We start from the raw sequence: 24,413 nt of genomic DNA, 5'->3' as shown, positions 1-24,413 counted from the left end.
GAAACCAGGATCCTGATGTTGAAAGCAAGCGAGTCCAACACCAAGCTGCAGCTCTATTTAAAACCAGTATTTTAAGTAGTGGTACATAGAGTACTCAAGAAATAAGTATTACTTTGTACTACTAAATGACTGAATAGATGCATTTGTAAATGATTGCATTTGGTTTAAATTTTACATACAAAAACTTATTTTAAATTTATATAATATATATTGAATTGAGTGGCATTTTACATAAATAGGAATGTAAAATGTATAACTTAGATTTCTTAATGTAAAATATCGATATAAGGTGTTGATTTGCAGTATATAAATGTTGCATTTTATTAATGTATTAAATTGATTTTATTTCAGGTTCAAGATGATGATGGAATGTTAGAAAAAGAAGAAATATCACAGCAATCAAGGAAAAAGAAATTAATTGAGTGTGTGCTTTCAGATGCTACTGTTGATAGCTCAAGTGCATCCTTACGAGGAACCACCTCACCACCGCCACCACCTCCTCCCCCTCCAAAGCAGATGTTGGAGCAATCAACAAGGACTGATACTGTTATACCCCCTCCTCCACCCCCTCAACAGCAGATGGATCTTTTCAGTGGTTTGCCACCTCCAAAACTTGATATCGATCTTCCTCCACCTCCGCCACCACCCCCTAACAAAAATGACAAGTATAAAGTAGGGTTAATTGACCAGCCGCCACCACCACCTCCCCCTTTACCACGGCGATTTGATCCATATAAGAATCTACCTCTGGCTGCTTCTGATGAGTTATTACCTCCACCACCACCACCAGGTGATAAACCAAAAAATCTTTCAAAAACTAAAGTGAGTTATTCTCCACCTCCAACTACTTCCTCCTGCCAAGTTGCAGATTCATCATTTGATTCAACTAATATTGCATTCCTATCATCACCCCCTCCCCCTCCCCCTCCACCACAGCAAAGTGTCAATAAACAAGAAGATTGGGTCAAGTCCATATGTACACTTTTAGCTCCACCACCACCCCCTCCTCCTCCACCTCCAAAAGAAGAGGCTACCACTACTAACATAAGTAGTTCTTTGGCACCACATGCAGACTCTAACATTAAAAACCAGTCAAAGAAAGTAGTGGTAAAGGAAGACAACATGGGTGATCTTGAATCAAATAGAGTATTAGTGCCTAAAGAATGTCCAGAACCTCTAAAGTTAACTAAATCTTTAGCGGATTCAAATACTTTTCAAGAGTGTCACACAACTGTTTTTGCGTCGCATGTTGTGGAGCAAGAATCTTTGAAAACTGGATCAATCTGGAAAGACTCTGTTGTTGGAAAAATTGATAAAGTCGTTAATAAGAAACCATCTAGAACATCCAAATGGGATATTAAACCTCAATTTCTGCAGAGGATTGAGGAAAAGCAAAAGAAAGCAGCAGCAGAGATCCTTCTTCCTAAAACAAGTATTACAGAGAATGCGTCACTGTCAGAATCATTAGAAGAGAAAATGTTCCGTGAGCTTGAAAAAGAACTTGTTACAAAGAAATTAAAAGGAGATAAATCTGTTTCTAGTGAGTCTGACAAAAACAAGTCATTGTCTGATAAACACCAGAAGAAAGATCATGTTCTAGAAAATAATTCATTGGGAGATTCAAAGAGAAAGCAAGTAGAATCCAAAAATATTGAGTCAGATGCTAAATCAAATATTGGAAGTGATGTTAAAAAACAAAATGAAGTAATTAGTCCTACAAAACATAAGAAGAAAAAGAAAGGACTTGAGTTCAAGCCATTTGTTATTAAAACGCAAAAAACAGCAGAGCGAATTGCCACTAGAGGGCCATTTCAAATTAAATCAGAACCCGAGGATCGTGATTCAGTTGTAGAAAGCACTTACCTGCCTCCAAAACATATGACTGGGAAAATTCCATCTATGAAATATAAAGCTAAGCAGAAAGCAGATTTGTTAGATACAATTAAAAGGGATGCGAAAAAAGAACTTAAAACAACTGCTGATAATACCAAGAAATTTGAAATTAAATTAGAAAGCAACAGCTTCTCAAATTTGGATTTTAAGCCATGTGTGAAAAGCCCACTGAAATTTGAACCAAATGTTGATGTAAAAGATCTAAAAGGATTTGAATCAAATGTTCATGTAAAAGATCGTCAGAAAGATGTGAAAGGATTTGAACCAAATGTTGAGTTAAAAGAACTGAAAGGATTTAATTTAAAAACCGAGAATAAACCTGGAACTAAACCATCAGTGTTGATAGGTTTCAAAGAAACAAATGTGAAAAAAATTGAGCTGGAAAAAAATGTGAAAATAGAAGCAGTGGAAACAACAACATCATTTGGAAAAGAATTATCCGATTTGAGCTATGCACAGCTGATAATGAAATCGGAAACTAATGTCAAGCATACAAATATAATAAGTTTTCATTCTGGCTCATCAGAAAGTAAGTTAAATAACGTCAATAAAATTCAACATTGTATTGATTCAAAATTTGATGACAAAATCTCAAATATTAAAATTGAACCAGAAGAAACTGCAATTGAACTGATTGATGCTAGAATTAAGCCTGTTGAAACTGGAAATAAACTGGTTGATGCTGAAACTAAACCGGTTGACACTGAAACAAAACAGCTTTGTGCTGGAACTAAACCGGTTGATACTGGAACTAATATTGTTGACACTCAAACTATACCAGTTGACTCTAGAACTAAACAGGTTGAAATTGGTAGCAAGCCTGTTGATACCAGGACTGATCTGATTGACATTGAAATTAAACAAATGGACTTAAATAGATGTATGACTTCAAATGAAATAAGTGGTAATGTTATTCCACTTGGCCAGATCTGTAAATTGGAACCTGATGAAGTAAGGACAGAATGTCTAGGAGGAAAATCTGATTTATTCCCTATTGCAACAGAAAAACTCTTACCATTCAGCAACATTGCACCAGAAAAGTATCAGAAAAAAGCACCCAAGGAACGATTTAAATTTGTGATCGATAAGAAAATTAAGAATCAAATTTTACCACTTAATCCTCTAGCAATTGAAAAGAAAGCAAGTGTCAATAAATTTATTGATAATTCCAGAAATGTTAAAAATGAAGGACATAAAGCAATACCTCATGAAATAGAATCAGTGACTTCTACAGAAGGCCATGGTCTTGTGTATTCTGAAAAAAGTAAAATCTTGGAGAAAATACCTTTGCCTGAAATCCCAATTGAAGATACTGAGGCAAGTCAAAAAACCATAACTGTACAAGATGTTGAGATGGAAAAGTTGATTCCCGTCAGTATTCCAGCCCAGCAGCATACCTTAAGTCCTGACACTTTTCCAACACGGCAAGAATTTGAAAATACAATTCCAAATGTGCAGGCTGAAAAGGGCAGCTCTGTTTACACCAGTGGCACATCAGTGAGTGATGGTGAGACAGTGTCCAGCAGTGCTCATAATGTAGACAATGGCAACAATTTAGATGCAATGATTGAGTCGGAGAAAAATGAACATTCAGACCCAATGAGCGAGCAAGTTTCCTGTAGTCTTCATGAGGTAGATATAAGTAAACATTCAGATGCAGTGATGGAACCAGTGTCTTGCAGTGCTCGTAATGTAGAGCAGAGTGAACATTTACATGCAGGTAACTACCCATCAGAGGTCAATGACCCCAAGCACATAGACTATAATTCTAAATATTTGAACTCAGAAATGGATGTTTCTGGAAGCAGTACTCATGATGTATTGAAAAGTAAGAATTTAAATGCCGGTAAGCACCCATCAGATGTCAACCCCAAGCACATAGATTCTAATTCCAAATATATGAACTCTAAAATCGATGTTGCTGGAAGAATTTCTAACGATTCAGAATTGAAAAAAGAGGCCCAAGACTATAATGCTTTTGGAAATATTTCAGAAAGATTGCCAAACCTTTCGGATGTTGATGCATCAGCCAATCAGAAATGTTTAAGTAATTCTGAAAATGTTTCGACTGAAATTCCTCAGGAATCTGTATTTAGTCAATCTTTGGAACGTCATTTGAAAGTTCCTGGAGATGAAAATAAGGAGTTGCATACTGATCAAAGTAATGTTGACATGATTGTATCCCAGGATTCCAATTCTTCTCAAAATGATGTAAGCAACCAGGATTTGAGCTCAGGAACAAACCATTCCAACTCAGACATTACAGACTCTGAAAATGGAGATTTGACTTACAAAAGAAAAGGCAAGCGAAAAAGTTGGCATGTTGATTCAGATAACAGTCAGATTGAAGCAGAAAAACCTAGCAAAGGGAGGAGGAGAAGTAGCAGAATCAAGTCTTTAGAAGTAAAAAGGAAAGAATCACCCAAAACTGTAATGGAAGAATCCAACAAAGTGAAGAATGATTCAAAACATAGTTCTACAGAACATTCTCCAGTGCATGAAACTACAGAAAATATTGAGACAGTTAAAGTTAAAAATCATGCATTCACTCAAGAAGATTTACAACAAAAACAAGAAATTACTATGACTTCTGAAGTCAGTCACATTCCATCAAAACAAACAGAGCCCCAAACTTGTATTATGGGAAAAGAGCAGAGTCAAAGTTCAAATATTAGCAGGCAATACCATGCTGATCCTAATTTTGATAGGGAGGATAAGACACATGATGGAGAGGAGAAAGTGTTTGAGTTATTACCAAATGGAAGCAAATGCTCTGAGAACAAAGATATAGTTGCTGTTGGTAATCTGGATATAAAAAATCTTAAAGAAAACAGTGTTGAAGATTTGTCTGTGGATGATAATTGTAAGATTAAAGTTGATCTCCTAGGCCCAGGCTTGGTTACTGTTAGTGAGGCAGAGAAAATCAGTGCTTCAGGGCAGAGTGGTGGTAGTTCCACCTATGAACATTCTGAAAAGAAGCATAGAGTAAAAGAAATCCCAGATTATAAGACTATGGGCATCTTAGAGGAACAAGACATCCCATCATTTGACAGTATTATGGAAAATATTTATTTAACAGAAAGGTAAGGGATTTTTTTTTTATTCATAAAACTGCTAATTGACAATATTGAAATATAGATTATTAGGCCACGAGAATGAAAGTTGTAGGTTTGCTTCCGAAAAATTTTGAAAACACATGAGGCATTTTTTCATTTTTCATTATTCATTATTTTTTTTATAAATGCTGTCCACAAGCCGCAGCATTGGTAATTTTACATTTATTCCCAAGAAACAATGCTTACAGTCATAAATGTACACTAGCCTATAAAACAGATCCTTTTCTACATTTAAGACCTCTTTAAACATCAGAAAGATCGATTTGACCCGTAAATGACCTCAGCAGTGATCGGCGATCATGGTGGGATGTGGTCAGGCTTGCCTTCGCTCGGTGTTCGCGACGAGTGATCAGTGATGAATAGATTGTTTTTCTGTCTGTTTACGATTTAGAAAGTCCGTTTTTTAAAACGAAGTATATTTTTTTTCAAAATAATGAACTTTTCAAAATAATGAACATTTTCGTGCGGTAGCTTTTTAGGCATGCGGGCGGTGGACGCAAACCTACAACTTTCATTCACGAGGTCTTAGGGTTAGGCCTTAACTAGCCTGTAATGCACCTTAAGATTCAAAGCAAGGACTCAGATCAAGCAGCAACCAATCTACTTGGGCCGTATATAATGTTGTCCTTTAGGGGTATTTCAGTTAGGTGTAGGTAAATGGGATAACCTGTGACTTGCAGCTTTACTGGGTTGAATTGCACATAGGAATAGGCAGAATCATTTAATTATGGTCAGTGGTATGATTACGGTATTCAGTAAAATTTGTGATAATGATAATCACAACACCTTTTGCACTTTCTATTGTGAAAATTTTATTTACATTTTTTGCCTTTGCAGTTTATTATGACCTCTATTGAACCTTTATTTTTATTATAGGAAACGATCAAAAGCAAGTAAAGATGCCCGACGTATGCTATGCGAATGCACAACGTCATCTGAAGAACGGCGGAGAGGGATGCCAGCCTGCGGTGAAGACTGCCTTAATCGGCTGTTGATGATTGAATGGTATGTGCCAACAGCTAAGTAATCATCACTTTAAATTTATGTAATTTTCATTTTTACCCAAAATAATGCTTTTGATTTTATCATTCATCTTTCTTTCCCGCCAGCTCTTCAAGATGTCCTTGTGGAGATTATTGTACGAACAAACGTTTCCAACGAGTAAGTTTTTTTTTTCTTTTTTAACTTTTTCCCAAAAATTTCTTACAGTACTGTAAAACCAGAAACTTTTGCGGCACACATAATTTTGGCCTTTTTGTGACATTAAAATTTTGCGAAGCGCAAAAGGCCTAAATTTTATTCATGAGAGGAATACCATACAATAGCTGAAAGTATCGTATCGTGAGTTCTAGGGCTAGGTTCGATAGGCCTACAGCCACTCTCTAGACTTTAGTAGCTAGGCCTAGGCTAGGTGTCATAAGCCTGCAGCCTACCTCAGCTGCTAGGACTTAGCTGGCCCTCTTAGGCACAGTTAATTATGACAAAGAGAGGAGACAAGTTTACATACAGTACACACTCATGATAATCCTAAAGTTTGTATGGTATTCAAGCATCTTACCATGAACGATGTTTATGAAAATGTGTTTTTTTATCAAATTATTTTCCTGTAATATTAATTCAAACATTGATTGATGATGACTGAACATCGTGGTATGTCATGGTGTGCAAATTAGTTTCTATTTGCACTTCTTAGTATACACTGCGTAGTGGTTGCACATGTGCAGTCACATGCAGTGATGATCAGAACCTCCCTGATCAGTATACTTATTCGGTAGATTGGAATTTTAAGGTCAGAATATCAATTCAATAATTGAAATACATTCTATTAAGTTTATACTCATTTAATAAAATCCAACAAAATAATTAAAATACAATTTTTTAAATGCTGAAGTTGTTAACTCTTCACAAACATGTTGCAGTTCTTGGGGATTCCCCATTTAGGCCTAGGCCCTAGATCTGCATTGCATCGTCGTCAGTGAGTTTAGGCCTTGAAATACCGAAGGTTCTTGCTGTCTATTCATCATTATCATTTGTAAAAAAGTTGAAATTTATTTTTGGTGTAATTCAGTGATTTTTAATGACCAAAATCTCATTTCTGGATCTGATTCAACATTTATGATGATCAGATAATACTCTACCAGTCTTTTTTGATACATAGGAAATGTGACCTGAAACTTATTCGCGGCATAAACCTTTCACGAAATTCGCTAAAGTTGAATGCGCAAAGTTAGCTAGTTTTACAGTAAAGTAAATATATGTATGCAAAGCAGAAGTAAATAAAATACCAGTAAAAAGTTAAAATGTAATATTTTCTTTATTTCTTTTGTTTTTTTAGCATGAATATGCAAAGGTCGGTGTTTTCTATAGTAAAGAAAAAGGGCACGGTGTGAAAGCATTGACTAACATCAGAGAGTAAGTTTATGCTTTTTTAATTTACATAGTTTTGATTATATTGAAATAAAGATGAATTTGTAAATTCATCAATTTATTATTTTAGAAGTACTGTAATTAATATAATTATTGTGATACTATTAATATTTTATGTAATTTACATTAATTTAATTGTATTATATGCAGTAGTTTGGTAACACATATTATTATATATATATATATATATATATATATATCATTGTAAATCCACGTGTGTTCTTCAAATTATATATAAGTCGTTGAAACAAAAAATTATGACAACAAGGCATGTAGACTGTAGAACACTTCATTTATTTTCGAAAGAAATTTTCGGCCAGTCCTCTGGCCTTCATCAGCTTTACTGAATGTACAATTGTACCTGAGGATAGGTCGAAATATTGGTTTTCTCCAATAAAGTATTTCTGAAGTCTATACATGGTATTCGTTTCCTATATTCTTTTGTTATCGTACCGAAACACACGTGGAACCTTCAGAGAATACATCTTTAAATGTAATTGCTAATTTTTATTTTTTTTTATATTTAGAGGTACATTTGTAATGGAGTATTGTGGGGAGGTACTAAATTTCCATGAATTCCAGCAGAGGGTGAAACAATACAACAAAGCAAAGCAACACCACTTTTACTTCATGGCTCTCAAGACCGATGAGGCAAGTGTTTGTAGCATTATTATGAAAGTGAAAGATATAAATTTTATCAACTTGTAATTTACCTAGGGTCTTAGGCTGAGGCCTAAGTACTATTGACAAGCTATCCTTAAGTACCACCCCTAGTTTCTGGCATTGTACTACATTTTCATTTTATTGCCTTGTACCCCCTTTTGGCATAAACTTCGCCTTTAATTTATTCTTTTTAAGTAATCTGTATTATTCTTGTTCCAGATTATTGATGCTACAAAACGTGGGAACACCTCGAGATTCATCAACCATAGTTGTGCTCCAAACTGTGAAACACAAAAGGTAAATTAATTAATCCATCCAATCAGCTTTTGTCACTCCCTATGTCCATTTAAATATCAGGGAAATGTTCTTCATAGTTGACAATTATAATATAGAATATTGCAAATGGCAGCAGCTAGATGAAATATACAAAGGGCTTTTATGTTTCTACTTTCATCATGATGTGTCCAATGTAATTTAAAAGGCATATGTGGAAAGTAACTATGATTTGTGTGTGTAATTTTAGTGGACTGTTAACGGGGCATTACGAGTAGGGTTCTTCACAAGCAAACCTCTGAAAATGGGAGAAGAACTTACATTTGATTACCAATTTGAAGTATATGGGTAAGCTAAGATGACAGTTAATTCTTATGTGAAAATAATAAATGAAATTATAGTCATTATAACACGATGGTGGTAATAAGAAAAACAATGGTGCTATAAACATTTTGCTGAAGTCAATATTTACCAAACATTTGAGTGCAAATTCTTAATTGTATTTATTATTGTTAATCATCTGCAGAAGTTTATGTATTTTTACAATGAAAATTATATTACTGAGTGTGTACTAAGTAACATGGTTCTGGATTCAAATCTAGTGAAATGCCTGATTTTAAAATTAAAAAGTAATTTAACTCAGCTTACTAAAGCTAAAATAAGACTTTCACTTGTTATGTACTTTGTGCTTGATGAAAAGACATTTTTTAATGATCTATTTAATATTTTTTTTTAATCCTTAAAAGCGAGGAAGCGCAGAAATGTTACTGTGGTGCTGATACATGCCGTGGATTCATTGGTAAAAGAAAACCACAACCTAAAGGTCGTGGTGAAAGCTCAACACCACGAAGAAGAAGCACTCAAGAAAGACGCAAGAAAGAAAGCTTTGAGGATATCTCGGTGAGTACTAATGCGTACATGAGGAAAATGTTAAATATTTAAGAAATATGTAGTTACGTATGAAGTGAGTTGCATCATTTGGAAGCAGAGAAGGAAGTTTGTTTACTCATGTTTATATGTTTAATCGGGGGGGGGGGGGGCGGGGGTGAAAATGAAGTGTGGCATTGAATTAAAATATATATTGGTACTTCAACACAGAAGTACAACATTGCGTAATAAAACTTCAGATAAATAAGTGCTAGAATTATTTATTTATTGGCTGTCTTTTCAGTGGGTGATCTCTACAAGAGTATATTTATTATCTAGTGGACAAAATTCTAATATGAGGCTTGCTATCCTAAAACCAGTGTACTGTTGCAAAATATTAAACTGAGTAATTAACATAAGAATGTGGCAGTAACGCTAATACTTTTAATCATAACTTTGGCAATTGTCAGTCGACCTATGACCCATTATTTTAAAGCTTAATGTGGAGAATATGAATATATTAAAAAGTTAATTTTCTTGTCTTAGTCACTGATGGTGGTTTTGGCATGGCAGGCCCCATATAGCATGGTTTATAGATTGGTTTAACATGTTCAAATGTACGGTCAAACAACTGTAAAAATCTGGGTACTCAATACATCGTATGACCATTGTACAACGAATCCAACTTCATCCCCTGGGAGTGCTAGACAACGCGTCGCAATTGATTGTCAGTGGCAATATGAACGGATCGTCATTACAAATGCGCGTCGTGGCATTGAGTTCTACATAAATTCGCGTCGCCCGACGGCCATCGGGTGCAATGAGTGTCTGACTTCAGTGTGATGTCATTTATGAATGTGCTTGTGTTTTGGTATTGATGTCATACTTTTTCCCCCCCAGCTGGATGAAGAGATTGAAGCCATGTGTTGTGATATACAAAATGATGGTCTCCAAAAACCAGATGATGCCCTCAGACTTTCAAGATTTATGGTTCGAGCAGAAACAAGTAGTCAAAGACTGAAACTTCTACAAGTGTTACAGGTAAGCTACTCAAAAAAAAAAAAAGACAGTATATCTTGCATTGTAATAATAATAATAATAATACAGGAATTTATACTGCAAATAGAAATTAGACCAATCAAGACACAGATTTTGCATCGTGGACATATAGACAGTGTAATGATTTAAGTGAAAACACTGTAGCTACACTGTTGGGATTTGTTGGAAAACAGGCTTAAATTGACTATGAGACAACATCCAGATTGGATATGAAATGTTACATGTTGTATGTAAAACTACTGTATTTTGAATTTTGATAATCTGTAAATCATCCATTCTGAACCTGGTGGTGTTTGTCCTCTAATCCAAAACACACCTCCCTCGTGTCTACTGTTCCGTATTCTGACGTACTCACCTTGCATCACTTCTGGTCATATAATTGATATCATTATTTTTACTCGACAGGATACCAAGAAGCCAGACTGCCTCAAATACTTTCTGACACATCATGGACTAGCTCTTATATGGAGCTGGATGGTTGATCTGGGAGAAAACAGAGAGGAACTTCAAATCCAGGTACACAAATGATTTGTCAATGATAAAATACATTTGTATGCTAATACTGTGTGAGGGCTAGGTAAACAGTTATATTCTTATGTATACACTAAAAGTAATTATGTTTATGGTTTTAATCAGCAGTGTTTTTAAAAATATTCCTGAAATATTGTGGTTTGTTTGTTTATGATAGCAAGTGATGTATTTGGCGCTCAATTGTGTTTTTGTGCATTTTTTTTCTGCTTTTTAATTGTATTTTTAAATTGTAATATTTGTCTTGTTTACCATAGATATTGGCAACTCTAGACATTTTACCAATTCCGCATAAAAACATGTTGGAAGACAGTAAAGTGAAGTCTGTGGTAAATAAGTGGGCGCAAGAGGTAGCATTAGCTGCCAAGTCTTCTGAACCTGAAGTAGAGTACTCTAGTGCCAGTGAGACTCCTTCTAGATCAGCAACCCCTTCTATTACAACCAGTCAGAACACTTCAAATAATGTGCCAGCAAAGGAAGAGGCTGTGCCTTCCGACGTGATCATAATTGATGAAAATGAAGATGATATCCACACTCCAGTCAGAGAAAAATTGGACATGGTTGATGAAGGAGTCGCGACACCTAAGACTGCCAAGGAAAGTAGCGAACCACCAAAAAAGAAACTACTTAGACACTTACAAAATGAAGGTGTGTTGCCAGTTTCACAATTGTTTGTGGCATCTAAAGAAAAGGATAAAGATGAAAACAGTACTGAAAGTGGCAGTAAGGATGAGTTGAAAGTAGGGGATGAGATATGTGAAGCACAGCAGAAAGAAAATAATGGAAAGACAGAGAACACTGAAAGTAAACTTAAAACTGAAACCAAAGAGGGCAGTATTTCAACTGCTGAATCTGAAACTAAATTATCCATAGCCAAAGCAGCAGCATCCCTTCTAGAATCTTGGAGCACTCTCAAAGTAAGATCTGTTCTTTTTTTTAAATTTTTCATCAGTCGATTTTAAAATTTAAAACTTGATTGATATATTAAACTTAACAATTGAATTATGTGTCATTTATATGGTATGTCAGAGATCACAAGGCAAAACATCTGATAATGTGTATTTCTACATTTTTGTGATTGTTCATTCTTTAATTCCAGACTTTTATATTTATTGCCATTGTTTTATGCTCTTATTTCCCACAGGAGATCTACATCATCCCTAAATTGGACAAAGATAAAGAAAAAGATAGAGATAGGAAAGACCGTGACAGGTATCATGAGAGAGATCGCAGTGATCGCGACAGGGATCGTAATAGAGACCGTGATCATGATAGATACCGAGAGAGGAGTAGGGAACGGGAGAGAAGTAGGTATGACAGGGACTATGACAGGTATCGGGATCGCGACAGGAGAGACCGGAGAAGGGACTACGGAACCAGCAGAAAGAGGTCACGATCGCACAGTAGGGAACGTGATGACAGAAAGGAAAGCGAAAGCAAGACACTTCCCAAGCTACGCAAACCATGGAAAGATCAATTTGCAGAAGAACCTGAAAGAAAACGAGCCAAAGAAATTAGCAAACAGGAAAGGCGTCAGGCATTTGAAAGGGAGATGGAAGAACAGATCCTGAAAAAAGAGGAAGAAAAGAAGTTAAAAGAAGAAATGATGCAGCAACAGATGATGGACCCTTATTATGAAGATGAGATGGTGTTTCCTCAGTTTGTTGATGGCAGTGGATATCCAATACCTGCACATTATACAGTGGATTGTAATGAGATGCCATATCCAATGCCATTCCCAGAACAAGGAGAACCGGGTATGCTTCCTCCTGGAATTCCTCAAGATGGAATGATGCATGTGGATGGGAATGATCCAAATGCAATGATGTACCATGTGGATGAAAACGGTGTACCAGTGCAGATGCAAATGTCATATGGCGTGCCCCACAGGCAAGGACTACTGCCAACGCCTCCCCCTACCCAAGGAATGATGCCACAAGACCAGATACCACCACATGTATGTTTATTTCTTTTGTATCGACATTTGACTTTTAAATTTTAGTTGCATGTACAGTAATTTATTTTAACCTATATTGAATTTCTAGGGTTGGGAACCACCCATATTTTCACATCAGCCACCTATCATTCAAGATCATATGTTACCACCACCTGGAATTCCAGAGCACATGGTTCAACCTGGTATTCCTGATCATATGGTACCACCGGGTATTCAAGATCATATGGTAGCTGAGAACATCCAACCTTCTGCTGTAAGTTCATTATTCATTGCCATCTAACCTCATGTTCCTTGGACCAGAACTGTATTGTCCTTTGTCAAATCCAAGTGCTCTGCTGATCAAAATTAGTTTCCTGGTAAATTTTAGAGTTAAATGCTTGTGATGTGCATCTCCTTATATTCTAATAACATCTTACCTTTTGTAGTTAAAGATTATTTGATAAGTCTGTACTTCTGCAATTTATAAATATCGGTGTATTTTAATTGCTAGCCCTGGGAGTCAAATCCTAACCTACCACAGGGACCAAGTATGCAACCCCAAGCAGCCGGGGGTGGAGGCAGTGGTGGTGGTTACGTCACGAGACAACAAGCTCCAGTCCTAACTCAGGTGTGCTTGCATGCTGACTTGCTAAGTGTCTATAAAGAGCATCCATGCTAGGTGTTGCATATATGGGAGCATTAATGTTGGTGTATGATTACAACAGTTTTCGCCCCTTTTCTCCAAATCTATTAGGCATAGATGAATTTTCTTTTGCAGCATGATCATTTTGGAATTCACTCATCAAAAATAACATGCGCAGCACCATTAATGCTGTACCTCAGTTGCTGAAATGATGCTACCGTATATTAAATTTTCATATTAGTTGTTAATGTTACATGCATTCTTGTATTATCAATATCGTTATGTGAACCGATGCATAAAGCTCCCAATGGCTACTCCCAGCTTAGTAAACTTTTTTTTGTAATGTTTATGTCAATCCTTCCATTGTCATGGTAACTGTATCGGTATAGTAATGTTCAATAATCTATGCATGACCTTGTATTTCACTATTGGTATTCATCATGTGTTGATTTAAGTTAAAGCATTATCATAATTTGTTAAAGCAAAAATCCATTAAATATCATTCTAATTCTGCACATATAACCTTGCTGTTTTATTATCATTTCATTGCCATTACAAATATATGCTTGTCATCAACCTTGACATTTTAGCCATGAATATTCAAAGAATCATAATGAAAATTAAAATCTAATTAATTTGTTCACCTTTGAATTAAAAATTATAGTGGAATTAGAGTTGCTCTTAACACATTTTCTTCCAAAATTTAGAACTTGTGTATCTTAATAATTATTTTTATATATTTATTAATAATAATAAATAATGTATTATTTGTCTGAACTTTATATTTTTGTTTTTAATTTTCTTAGTCTTAATTCAAGGTATTGTTAACCTCCCAAATGAAATATTATTAAATTTATTAATTTAATAATATTAAATTGTTATATCTGTATTACAGCAAGCACCCTCACAAGCACAGACCACTACATTCATCACGCATGATGGGATGCTGATCACACAGACGATCACGCCTCTTGCTGACCCTAACGTCCATCAGGTTTGTTGCTCACTCATGTTCTTTTTCAAAGTAATTTATTGAAATCCAGTACCATTCTTGCAGCAGGATTTTGACGCTTGAAATTTAAATGACAAAAAAGGCTACTTTTACTCTAGACAGCGATAACAACATGATAAAAATGTGCTCAGAGTTGAAGAATATAAATGACGCGATGATATGTCGTGTTTTTATCGTGTATAGTGTAAATATAGCTTTATAACAATATCCTCTATCTCAATTTAAATGGATTTTAGATGAATTTTGAGTAATAATCAGCCAACTTATGTTATCCAATAGGCGGAATCATGAATACGCATATGTCCCACAACCATCAGTTATTTTTCATCTCTACAAAAAGCTGTCATTTTGTGGAACCTTTAGCAACAATATCCAGAGAGCTGGGCTTTGCCAAACTGTTATTTAATTGCATTGTGTAGTTGATGTAGACAGTAGCGAGCTTTCGAAATGGGCGATGCGGGGAGCTGCGATGGGGAATTCAGCCAACCATGAACATCGTACTATGCACTTCCCGTCTTAACATCAAAGCTGTTTCGATTTACAGGAAGATGCGCTCCCTCGTATCGCGTGATTAATTTTTGTATTTATAAAATTCGCGTTGCCGTAGTCAACACAACGGCAAATCGCTTAAAGCCTGTTGTCAAATCCACACAACGAACGACTTCCTCATGTATTCGCATGCGCACTACGGTTTCACGCTCCACTGCACATCGTAGAATGCCGCGTCGTCCAAATCGAAAGCTGCTTATTATGGGGCTTGCCATTCCAAAGGCAGCATCAGTGACCAAAAAATGAAAATTGACTTTGTAATATATTCTTATTCTACACATTATAAGCTTTAAAATGATGGGTCATTCTCTGGAAACAACTTTCTATTGCCAAAGTTATGGGTAAAAGCATTACAGCTTCTCTGTAAAAGTATACAATACTGGCACATTCTTGCACTAATTACTGAGTTTTAGCAACATTATGCTGGTTTTGGGATGGCAATCCTCATGTCAATAAAGATGGTTTTAAAAATTCTGTATGTTTTTCTGTATTATTCATTAATAATACTTCTGTTTTCAGCAACTTCAGAGCCAAATTATCAACCAAAATCTAACACCAGTTGCAGTCAACTCGCAGACATCTTCCACTTCCATTTCTTCGATCCAAACTGTAGTACCGACAGTGGAGGACATACCATCCCCTCCAAAACCCCCTCCCAATAAACTTCCACCAAATTGGAAGACAGCCACAGACTCTGAAGGAAAGGTGTACTATTATCATGCTCTCACCAGGTACGAGGTCAATAAAATGTCAATTGTTAATTAAATAAAAAGAATGAGAAAAAAAAAAACAAGTAATATAATAAATTACTTTGCAGTACCATTTATTTTATAATATGATTTAAAACATTAAAGAGGTTGATTAAAGCATTTAAAAGTTATCTAACAAAATATCTTCAATTAAAAGGTACTGCCAATAACTTTAATATCAAGTAAGCAAGTGCATTATTGCATATTATATATTAGCTTAACCCAGAATGTGTCTTTTAACATGCAAATAAAATTAACTATGGCTTTGTATATCACCAGGCAAACTCAGTGGGACCCACCCTCATGGGATGGGAACGATGCCATCCCAGGGGATGATGAAGTAGAGATGGATCTGGGAACACCAACTTACGATGAGAGAAAACACAGAAGAACGACGACGGCAGCAGCAGACACGTCGAGCGAGACCGCCAAGAAGTGTAAAGATCATTTTAGATCTAAGGTATGCCCATGTTTAGTCGTGATGTGCCTATATACGGTCATGATGTGATGTCATCATGACCATACCGTAAGATCTCCAATTGAAGCCCTGGTCTTTTTTGCAAACTTTGGATGAGCTTCTTTTCAAGGCTACTTTTACAAGGTAGACAGCTTCCTTTCGAAATGAATGCTTTAAATTTTGGGAAATTTGTACTATAAAACAATAAATAAAGCACTGTAACATCAATTTGTATCATGGAGTGTATTAACTGGCATTAAATCACCTAAACTAATGTGTAAATCAAGCTTGTTATTAATTAATTAATTTTTTTTTTATCCATGTACAATGTATGTACTGTACTATCTCTAAAAGAAGCTGTGCCATCTTGCAAGAAGCCCATGAGCTTGTTTTTTAGGCTAATTTTGCGAACTAAAGAGGGGCTTCAATTCGAGTTGGGCTTCTACTCGAGATTAAGTCCATTGGGCTTCAAATCGAGGTTTTGCGGTATTCAGGCAAAACCTCGGCAGGTCTTCACATTTTATCTCTCTTCACCTGATCATGTTGTTACCACGGATACAGTAGCCCTGTCAACAAGTTTTAAGGTCTGTCCAAACTATAAATGTGGACGTTAACCATGTGTGTGATATGGCCATATATGGGCATGACAATTGCATATCTCATATGGGCATAATAATTTTTGTATCGCATTTATATATGGGCTAATGATGTCATATTACACCCATATAATGGCAGATCACAGGTTTTAGTTTGCATGAATCTTGATTGTGTCTGATAAATGTGAATTAAATATAAAAACTGATAAAGGATTTTTGCATTTATCATTTAAAAACTTAAGAATTTGTAATCTATTTTATCTGGTAATTTTGTGTGCTGAAGTTTAATATATCAAACCAAATAAGAGAAATAGAAACAACATTAATGTAGGATACTCAATAAACTAATGTTAATTAATGTAGGATACTCAATAAACTAATGTTAATTAATGTAGGATACTCAATAAACTAATGTTAATTAATGTAGGATACTCAATAAACTGATGTTAATTAATGTAGGATTCTCAATAAACTAATGTTAATTAATGTAGGATACTCAATAAACTAATGTTAATTAATGTAGGATTCTCAATAAACTAATGTTAATTAATGTAGGATACTCAATAAACTAATGTTAATTAATGTAGGATTCTCAATAAACTAATGTTAATTAATGTAGGATTCTCAATAAACTAATGTTAATTAATGTAGGATTCTCAATAAACTAATGTTAATTAATGTAGGATACTCAATAAACTAATGTTAATTAATGTAGGATGCTCAATAAACTAATGTTAATTTTCTTGAATTTTTTTTCCTTTCCCCTGATCAGATGTCTGGTTATGTTGTAACAGTATTGAACACCTACAGGAAACCAGATTGTAAAATTGGACGAATCACAAACACTGAAGATTTTAAGCACTTGGCTAGAAAGGTATGTAATCAAATTCTCACTTCTGAATGAAGAATTTGTACCATGAGTTTAAATCCAGGGTTTGGAAGAATAAAAAAGTTGTGCTGACTGACTTTTGCATCATTATTTAATTTGGGCAAAAATTATTAAATATTTTGTAATAATATATATCATAAATTTAATTTGTATAACACTCATAGTTATGTAATTGTTTGTTATGTTAATGTGCTTTAGTGTAGATTAAAGTTAAATGTTCTCAGTTTCTCAGTTATGCATATTATTGTATTGGTGTGCCATCACAATTGAATACTGTATATGTATTGATTATGTTACTATACATCTTTTCCCTTGCAGTTAACTCACGGTATTATGGCCAAGGAGCTAAAGCATTGTAAAAACATGGAGGATTTGGAAGTCAATTCAAATGTTAAACATAAAGCCAAAGAATACATCCGGAAATATATGGGACGGTATGGATCCCTGTACCGGAAAGAACCAGATTAATCCTACAACTGGGTAGCTGCATAGGGAAAGTGAGGGAGAGAGTCATCGGACTTTTAATGGAGATATCATATATCCTAAGATTCTGATTTTATGTGTATAGTGTTAGTTTGGGAGTTTGTGTGCCCTACACAATCTATTGATCAATATGAAGCAACTGTTAAGATACCAAATGCCTATATTTACCTGAAATTGAAAATAAAGTTAATGTTAATAATGTTGATAATTGTACAATCACATGAATTACAGTTAGCAGAAAATGAATTTTTGGGTTTTCGAGTTGTAATGTATGTAAACCATGAAATCCTCAATGAATTATAGAAAATCATACTGAATTCTGAGAAAACTCATAAAAGTTGCAAACCAGTGATTTTGTTATATATTAATTTTTAAAATAAAAGTTGTTGATGTGTAATATAAATGTTCAGTTTTTTTTATGTAAAAGGTGAAAATTAAAAAGAAAGAACATTGTATATAAATGGTTTTTCAAATTTGTTAATAAAAAGAAATGATAAAAAATGGATATCTTTGTTTTTTACTACAGTTTGAAAGTAGCTGCTGGTAGTGGAAATGAATTATAATATAAATTTCTTTTAAATCATGCAACCATATTCATGTTGTCGTATACACCAAATATTTCAAGAAAAACAAATTTAAATAACAAAACATTAAAGATTATCAATGGAGTTTTCTGGAGCCTGTGTCAGTCAAACTTAACAACTGACCAATCGTGTGTGTGTATATGTGTCCAACACACCCACACACGCACATGTGTTACCCCACAAAGCACAATTAAGTCCTTGGTCTTACAAATGCACATTTATGCTATTGTTGCTTAGCAACAGTATCCAAGGGGCGGGGCTTAGTGATAAGGTCTATTGTAGCTTCTATAAGATACTGTACACTGGTTCAAAGGTACCAACCTTCTTGCATTGCACGGGACGGTTCTGTGAAATATGCATTTCGCAAAATTTATGCATGGTCATCAGTTTATCACACATCCATTTAAAAAGCCATTTAGATTTATTTTATAATTAAAAAAAAAAGGCTAGTATGGATAATTATACTGTACACAAAATGGACAAATTTCAAAGACAACCATTAACTTTTCTTAGGTCAAGAAACCTTATGTGAAGGTCTAGCATCTTATTTTTATAAGAAAATTCCTACACCATCCCCCAGTCCCAGAGTTTTGCCTCGATTGCTGCAGCCCACCAAAATTCACTTGCGCACATTTCATCAGTTGCACATTCAAAATGTCCTTGTTAACTCTACTGTTAAATAAATAAAATAAATAAATGCTTAAAAAGTATTAAATTTCACATTTTAAAGAATAAAATTAATTATAATGACAACGTTGTACTGATTGATAGACTACGAAGATTACCAGCCAATTTAAGAAGCCATGATATCAGGGAATATCCATCTGCCGCCCTCTATTTTATCATCATTTTTTTTGTCTTTGCAGGTTCTAAGTACTGTACAGTACTGTATACCTCCAGATTTCTTTAACGTTCCCTTTCATTCCTATCAGCATTAAGTTCATCCTTTTGTCATATATACATATATTATAATTTAATTGAATACCGATATTCACATTACTAATTTAAAGCTCGATATGATTATTCTGAAGGATAATGAAATTAAAATAGTTGAATTAACAAGTCCCATTTGAGACCAATATTGAAAAGGCACATAAGAAGAGAACTGTTAAGTATAGCCAGTTAGTTGATGATCCTAAATCTATGGGCTTAAAATGTGAATTATTCTGTATATAAGTGGGAAGTAGACGGATCCTAACACCAAATAACGCAAAGAGATTAAAATATATATTTAAACTAACGAAAAGAAATGTAAAGTGCTAAAGAAAAACCTAAGTAGAATTGCTATTTTAACCAGTTACACAATGTGAAAAGAACGTTATAACACCATGTTGAATAACACTTCACTTGTTGAAGTTTAAGAAAATTGGTTAATTAAAATTTTAAATCAGTTTACTTAAGTATTGTTTTGTGAATTGTTCATAAATTTTGTTTTACCCTGCAAATATCTGAAATTTTTCAGTTATTGACCTGGGTTATGTACATTCTTTTGTAAATTTATATGAGATTTGTAATAAAGAATGATGAGAGAGTTGCATAACATTCATCATCATTATAGGCCTAATTGGTGTGCGAGATAAACAAAAAACTATTCATTACAGCTAAATACACTGAACATGTCATTTATTGTAGATTACAAAGTGTTGATTTTTATACAGACCTAGAAATAACTGGCAAGAATATAATAAGTTCAGAATTGATTTTAGCAAAAGCAATATCAGCATGAATAAATTAATTTGTATGGGTTACAGGGATGGGCACAAGATTCTCCCTGTATTTGTGTACCCCATTATATCAGCAAGAATATGATACAAAGAATGGTAGACACTGCAACATTGAAGGAGGGGGAAGTACCCTGTGTCCTTTGAATCTAGCAGCAATGGTTTAACAGACTATGAAGGTATAATGTTTGTAGTAAAATATGGAAAACACTGAAACAAGTAATATATATCACCTTATTTTCTCATTTGATCATCGAACCCCCACTTCACCTATGCACCCTCCCCCTCCCAACATTTTAAGGCTCGACACACCACTGTGAGAACCAGAATTTTTGCTGATTTACAGAGGTTTTACTACAAAAATCCTTAAATTGATTACCAGACAATGTAAGTGCCTCAACAAAGATTGCAGGAACTTTTATTATTTATGCACCTGTTTCTCTTCAGTTGAAAAGTCAATAATTTACCTAAATATACAAAAGTAAATGTAAAGGCAGTCTTACAAAGTAGGCAATTCAAATTTAGTATTGTATGTGATTGTTCATTGCTAATAGTTTAACACAAACAGCATATCTTTAATTATATATTTAGTAAGTTATAGAATATCCTCTAGTACCATGCTCTATTGGTTTGTGTAATTAACCAACATGTACGATAACCATCTTGAAATAGAAGTAAACCTCTTTGTGCACTCATAAGAAAGAAATATTGAAATCTATCAACAACATTGGTAATCCTATCCAAGAATTTTAAATACAAAACCTTACAACTGCAAATCTTGCAGTTTATCGACACTTTCAAGTCAGACATTGCCTTCACAAAGGATCGGTTTACAAAATTATATTCACAATTCAAAGACTGAATATATCTTCTTAAAGTTACATTTTTATAAAGTGAGCACCATGGCTTTATAGTTTAAAATATGAAATACTTGCTCATAAAATATTTCCTTATGAATATTCACTTTGAAATCATATATTTTTTTAAAGATGGGGTTTTTGCAATTTACACAAAATTAATCTGCATTTTTTCTATTGGCACAAAAATGATAAAATAAACTATTGATACAATAAATCTCCCAACAAGTAACAATATTTTTAAAAATATAGATGAATATTTATGATAAAGTGCCAAAAGATTGTAATGTATGTTTGTAACTCTTTAATAGGTCAAAATACCTAAAGAGCTTTGATTCAATAATTTTTAATGAATAATTATCAGCACCTAATAAGAAGCTCAATCTTCCGTGTCACCTAGCAACAATCCAGGGTAATGTCACCTAGCAACCATCAAGTGATGCTATAGAGCAGATATCTAGGATGATCATATTACATGGGATGATGTTACCTAGTAACCAACATGGGTGACATTACCTAGTAACCATCATGAGTGATGTTACCTAGTAACCATCATGGGTATACTACCCAGCAACAAAGATAATAAATAGCAGAAGATAGAGCAGCTTCCCAATATAATGGAACATCCATTCGAAATGCATTGTTGGTTCACGGAGATTAATTTTACCCCGTCCGCACAGCAGCGCTATACATCAATACAGTAGTAAATATGCTGGTTCGTTTGTTTCCTGTAGTTTCTCCACTCAGTCGAATGGTCAAATTTTACCCCGCTCACGGGAGGGCGAATTTTCCATCAATTTTAATGCAAATACGCGGAACAGCTCATTTTTCTGCTACTGAAGTTCTTTGCCAGCAACTATCATGAAATTACCTAGTAGCTATATAAGATGAATTTACATAATAACCATCCAGGGTGATGTTACCTACTAACAATTTGATATTTGCTACACAGTATCTCAAATAAAGGTACAAAATATTTTAACCAGAATTCAAGTGAAATATTTTCTTTTATTTAAAGTAGTGACTACGCTAATTTTATTTTAAATAAATGACAATGATCCTCCTCTCTCTCTCTCTTAAATAAAATATGTATAAAAGTAAAAAATCCACCCATATTTACACTCTGCACAGGTTATTTACATATTAGATTTAGATTTCCATATTAGGTGATTTGCGATAAACTGACATATACTGGTATAACATTCAATACATCTGTTCGTCCAATTCGATGCAATGCTGCCACCAACAGTCCTAAAGTTGCATCCTCTCGTCGACTCCAAATCATCAGCATTTTTTCAGCTGGTAAATGTTTGTTTGAGTTTTTTATCAAGTTGACAGTATCGTCCTCTGTAAAACCGAGCTCAATCGCAAGTCCGCGCCAATCACGGTGGTCTAGACGTGTTGTTCCTAACAATTTCTCAACTTCCTTTTTCTTTTCGCTTGGCAAATCTGCATATAACATCCCTACGGGCACTGTGTAGAAAGAAAACAATATTTAATTAAGTAATTATTCACAATTTTACACTACAGTCTGCTTCAAATTTTGACCAAACATGAATTTATAAACAGTTCATATAATCTAATCTCTATGAAAAAGAATAATTATAAAATAAGTACCAGAAATAATGAAAAATCATTATGATCAAAATAATATTTCTTTAAGGGGTTCATATCAAAAAAATCTAAAGAATAATAAACAGTATTTGTGATACAATAACTAAGACTTAAAATATGACAAGTGAGAGTGTATGTCGTCAAAAGGATTAAAATACATTCAGTTGAAGGACTTACTGTTTGAAAACAACATCATCATTGACTATTAACCATGATTAGCAATAACGATATGCTAATTACTATTTCAAATCATAAGTACAAAAGCCCGGACAGAAAATGTTCGACATTGATAACATGCTGATGAATATTGCATGCGGCTCATGTTCTATTTAAGATAACATGTTTACTTGAAAAGCAGCACGTATTTATTATCTCTTTTTACACCATGCTAATGTAGTCTACATACAGTTGCCATGGAAACAATGTGTATTGAAATCTACGACCGTTTAATATTCAACGTTTACTATTCGTCGGGAATTGCCAAATTTATTTGATATTTTCATAAGTGACAATATTTAAATATTTTGCACCCTGATGTAAAAAAAGAAGCCGAGATAAAGCCGATCGCCTTGCATAATTCATATTTTATTGCGGCTTCATCTGATCCTAAAGTACTAAAGAATATTGTTATTATGACAAATGATATTTGAAGTCCCCTGGTAATACTACTGAGTCAGCCATCGACAGGATATAGTACAGTGATAGCAATAACAACAAGAACATAATAATCGAACAAAGTACTGTACATTATTATACCGACACAGCAATTTACTTTACTCTTTATTATTTTTTTGTGGACGATCCAAAATTGTACTTTCATATTTAACAGGAAAAAATGAATAAATATGATGAATAATTTGTTCACATCACAAAGAACGATGAAGTCATATATAAATGTTAATACACTGTCATTAAATTCACGAAGGTAGGCATTCTCGGAGCACAAACAAAGCAATTAGTAACAACATCGTAAGCAAAATAATCGCTTAAATGTTTATTATGGTGTCCTTGCTGGTGAATTGCGCCACTAAAAGCATCAAAATTATTTCAGATCAAATCAGTGATTTGCAAGTCAGAGAAATGTTAAAATAATTTGGCATTCATTGAAATCTCCTATTAAAAGAAGACTTAAAATGTACATTTGTTGCGTATGAGCTGAGTATCAAATTTGGCCAGGAGATGCAATCAAAAATAACAAGTCGCACAAAAAAACAGAATAACAACCAATGGAAAGTTTCTAATGTCCATTTTCCAATACAATTATCATATCTATATATGACACCTCATAAGTTTATTAAATTTTAATAAAATGTTTACATAAATATTTGATATGATGTTACTTATCAAATATGTATTGGTGACTTAAGCTTTAAAACATACCATCTGTCTGTAAGTTGTTTCTTTTTAATTTTAAATGGTAAAGAGGAATCTGTGTGTGCGAAAAAAAATTTCCCCAACCAGGATTCAAACCTTCTGCTGTATATGCAGAGAAAATAT

At 34.1% G+C, this 24,413-nt stretch overlaps 2 protein-coding genes across 5 annotated transcripts in view; one reads left to right on the top strand and one right to left on the bottom strand.

Annotated features, from left to right (window-relative positions):
• The window catches only part of LOC117105068, a 40,375-nt gene extending 21,843 nt beyond the window's left edge, over positions 1 to 18,532 (top strand). For 3 of the 4 annotated variants that reach the window (XM_033246085.1, XM_033246084.1, XM_033246086.1), the window contains 19 exons: positions 352 to 4,976; positions 5,886 to 6,014; positions 6,119 to 6,170; positions 7,345 to 7,421; positions 7,964 to 8,087; positions 8,319 to 8,396; positions 8,623 to 8,720; positions 9,119 to 9,272; positions 10,140 to 10,280; positions 10,704 to 10,814; positions 11,084 to 11,743; positions 11,971 to 12,783; positions 12,872 to 13,036; positions 13,274 to 13,390; positions 14,301 to 14,399; positions 15,486 to 15,697; positions 15,995 to 16,175; positions 17,541 to 17,642; positions 17,976 to 18,532. In XM_033246085.1, the coding sequence (XP_033101976.1) occupies positions 352 to 4,976; positions 5,886 to 6,014; positions 6,119 to 6,170; positions 7,345 to 7,421; positions 7,964 to 8,087; positions 8,319 to 8,396; positions 8,623 to 8,720; positions 9,119 to 9,272; positions 10,140 to 10,280; positions 10,704 to 10,814; positions 11,084 to 11,743; positions 11,971 to 12,783; positions 12,872 to 13,036; positions 13,274 to 13,390; positions 14,301 to 14,399; positions 15,486 to 15,697; positions 15,995 to 16,175; positions 17,541 to 17,642; positions 17,976 to 18,125 (8,088 nt within the window). In that variant the 3' untranslated portion in view covers positions 18,126 to 18,532. The remainder of the gene's footprint in view (positions 1 to 351; positions 4,977 to 5,885; positions 6,015 to 6,118; positions 6,171 to 7,344; positions 7,422 to 7,963; positions 8,088 to 8,318; positions 8,397 to 8,622; positions 8,721 to 9,118; positions 9,273 to 10,139; positions 10,281 to 10,703; positions 10,815 to 11,083; positions 11,744 to 11,970; positions 12,784 to 12,871; positions 13,037 to 13,273; positions 13,391 to 14,300; positions 14,400 to 15,485; positions 15,698 to 15,994; positions 16,176 to 17,540; positions 17,643 to 17,975) is intronic. The other variant, XM_033246087.1, reaches the window with a different exon arrangement.
• A 1,798-nt stretch (positions 18,533 to 20,330) lies between these two features.
• LOC117104966 (tumor necrosis factor receptor superfamily member 16-like) overlaps positions 20,331 to 24,413 on the bottom strand; it is a 26,349-nt gene continuing 22,266 nt past the window's right edge. The window contains exon 5 of the mRNA XM_033245944.1: positions 20,331 to 22,775. Coding sequence (XP_033101835.1) covers positions 22,465 to 22,775 — 311 coding nt within the window. The 3' untranslated portion in view covers positions 20,331 to 22,464. The remainder of the gene's footprint in view (positions 22,776 to 24,413) is intronic.

This window comes from Anneissia japonica, unplaced genomic scaffold, assembly GCF_011630105.1.
Source record: "Anneissia japonica isolate Jap-2015-1 unplaced genomic scaffold, ASM1163010v1 scaffold287834_len5846547_cov211, whole genome shotgun sequence".
Lineage (NCBI taxonomy): Eukaryota > Metazoa > Echinodermata > Crinoidea > Comatulida > Comatulidae > Anneissia > Anneissia japonica.
The sequence above is the reverse complement of the archived record's forward strand: the minus strand, read 5'-3'. Positions and strand labels throughout refer to the sequence as shown.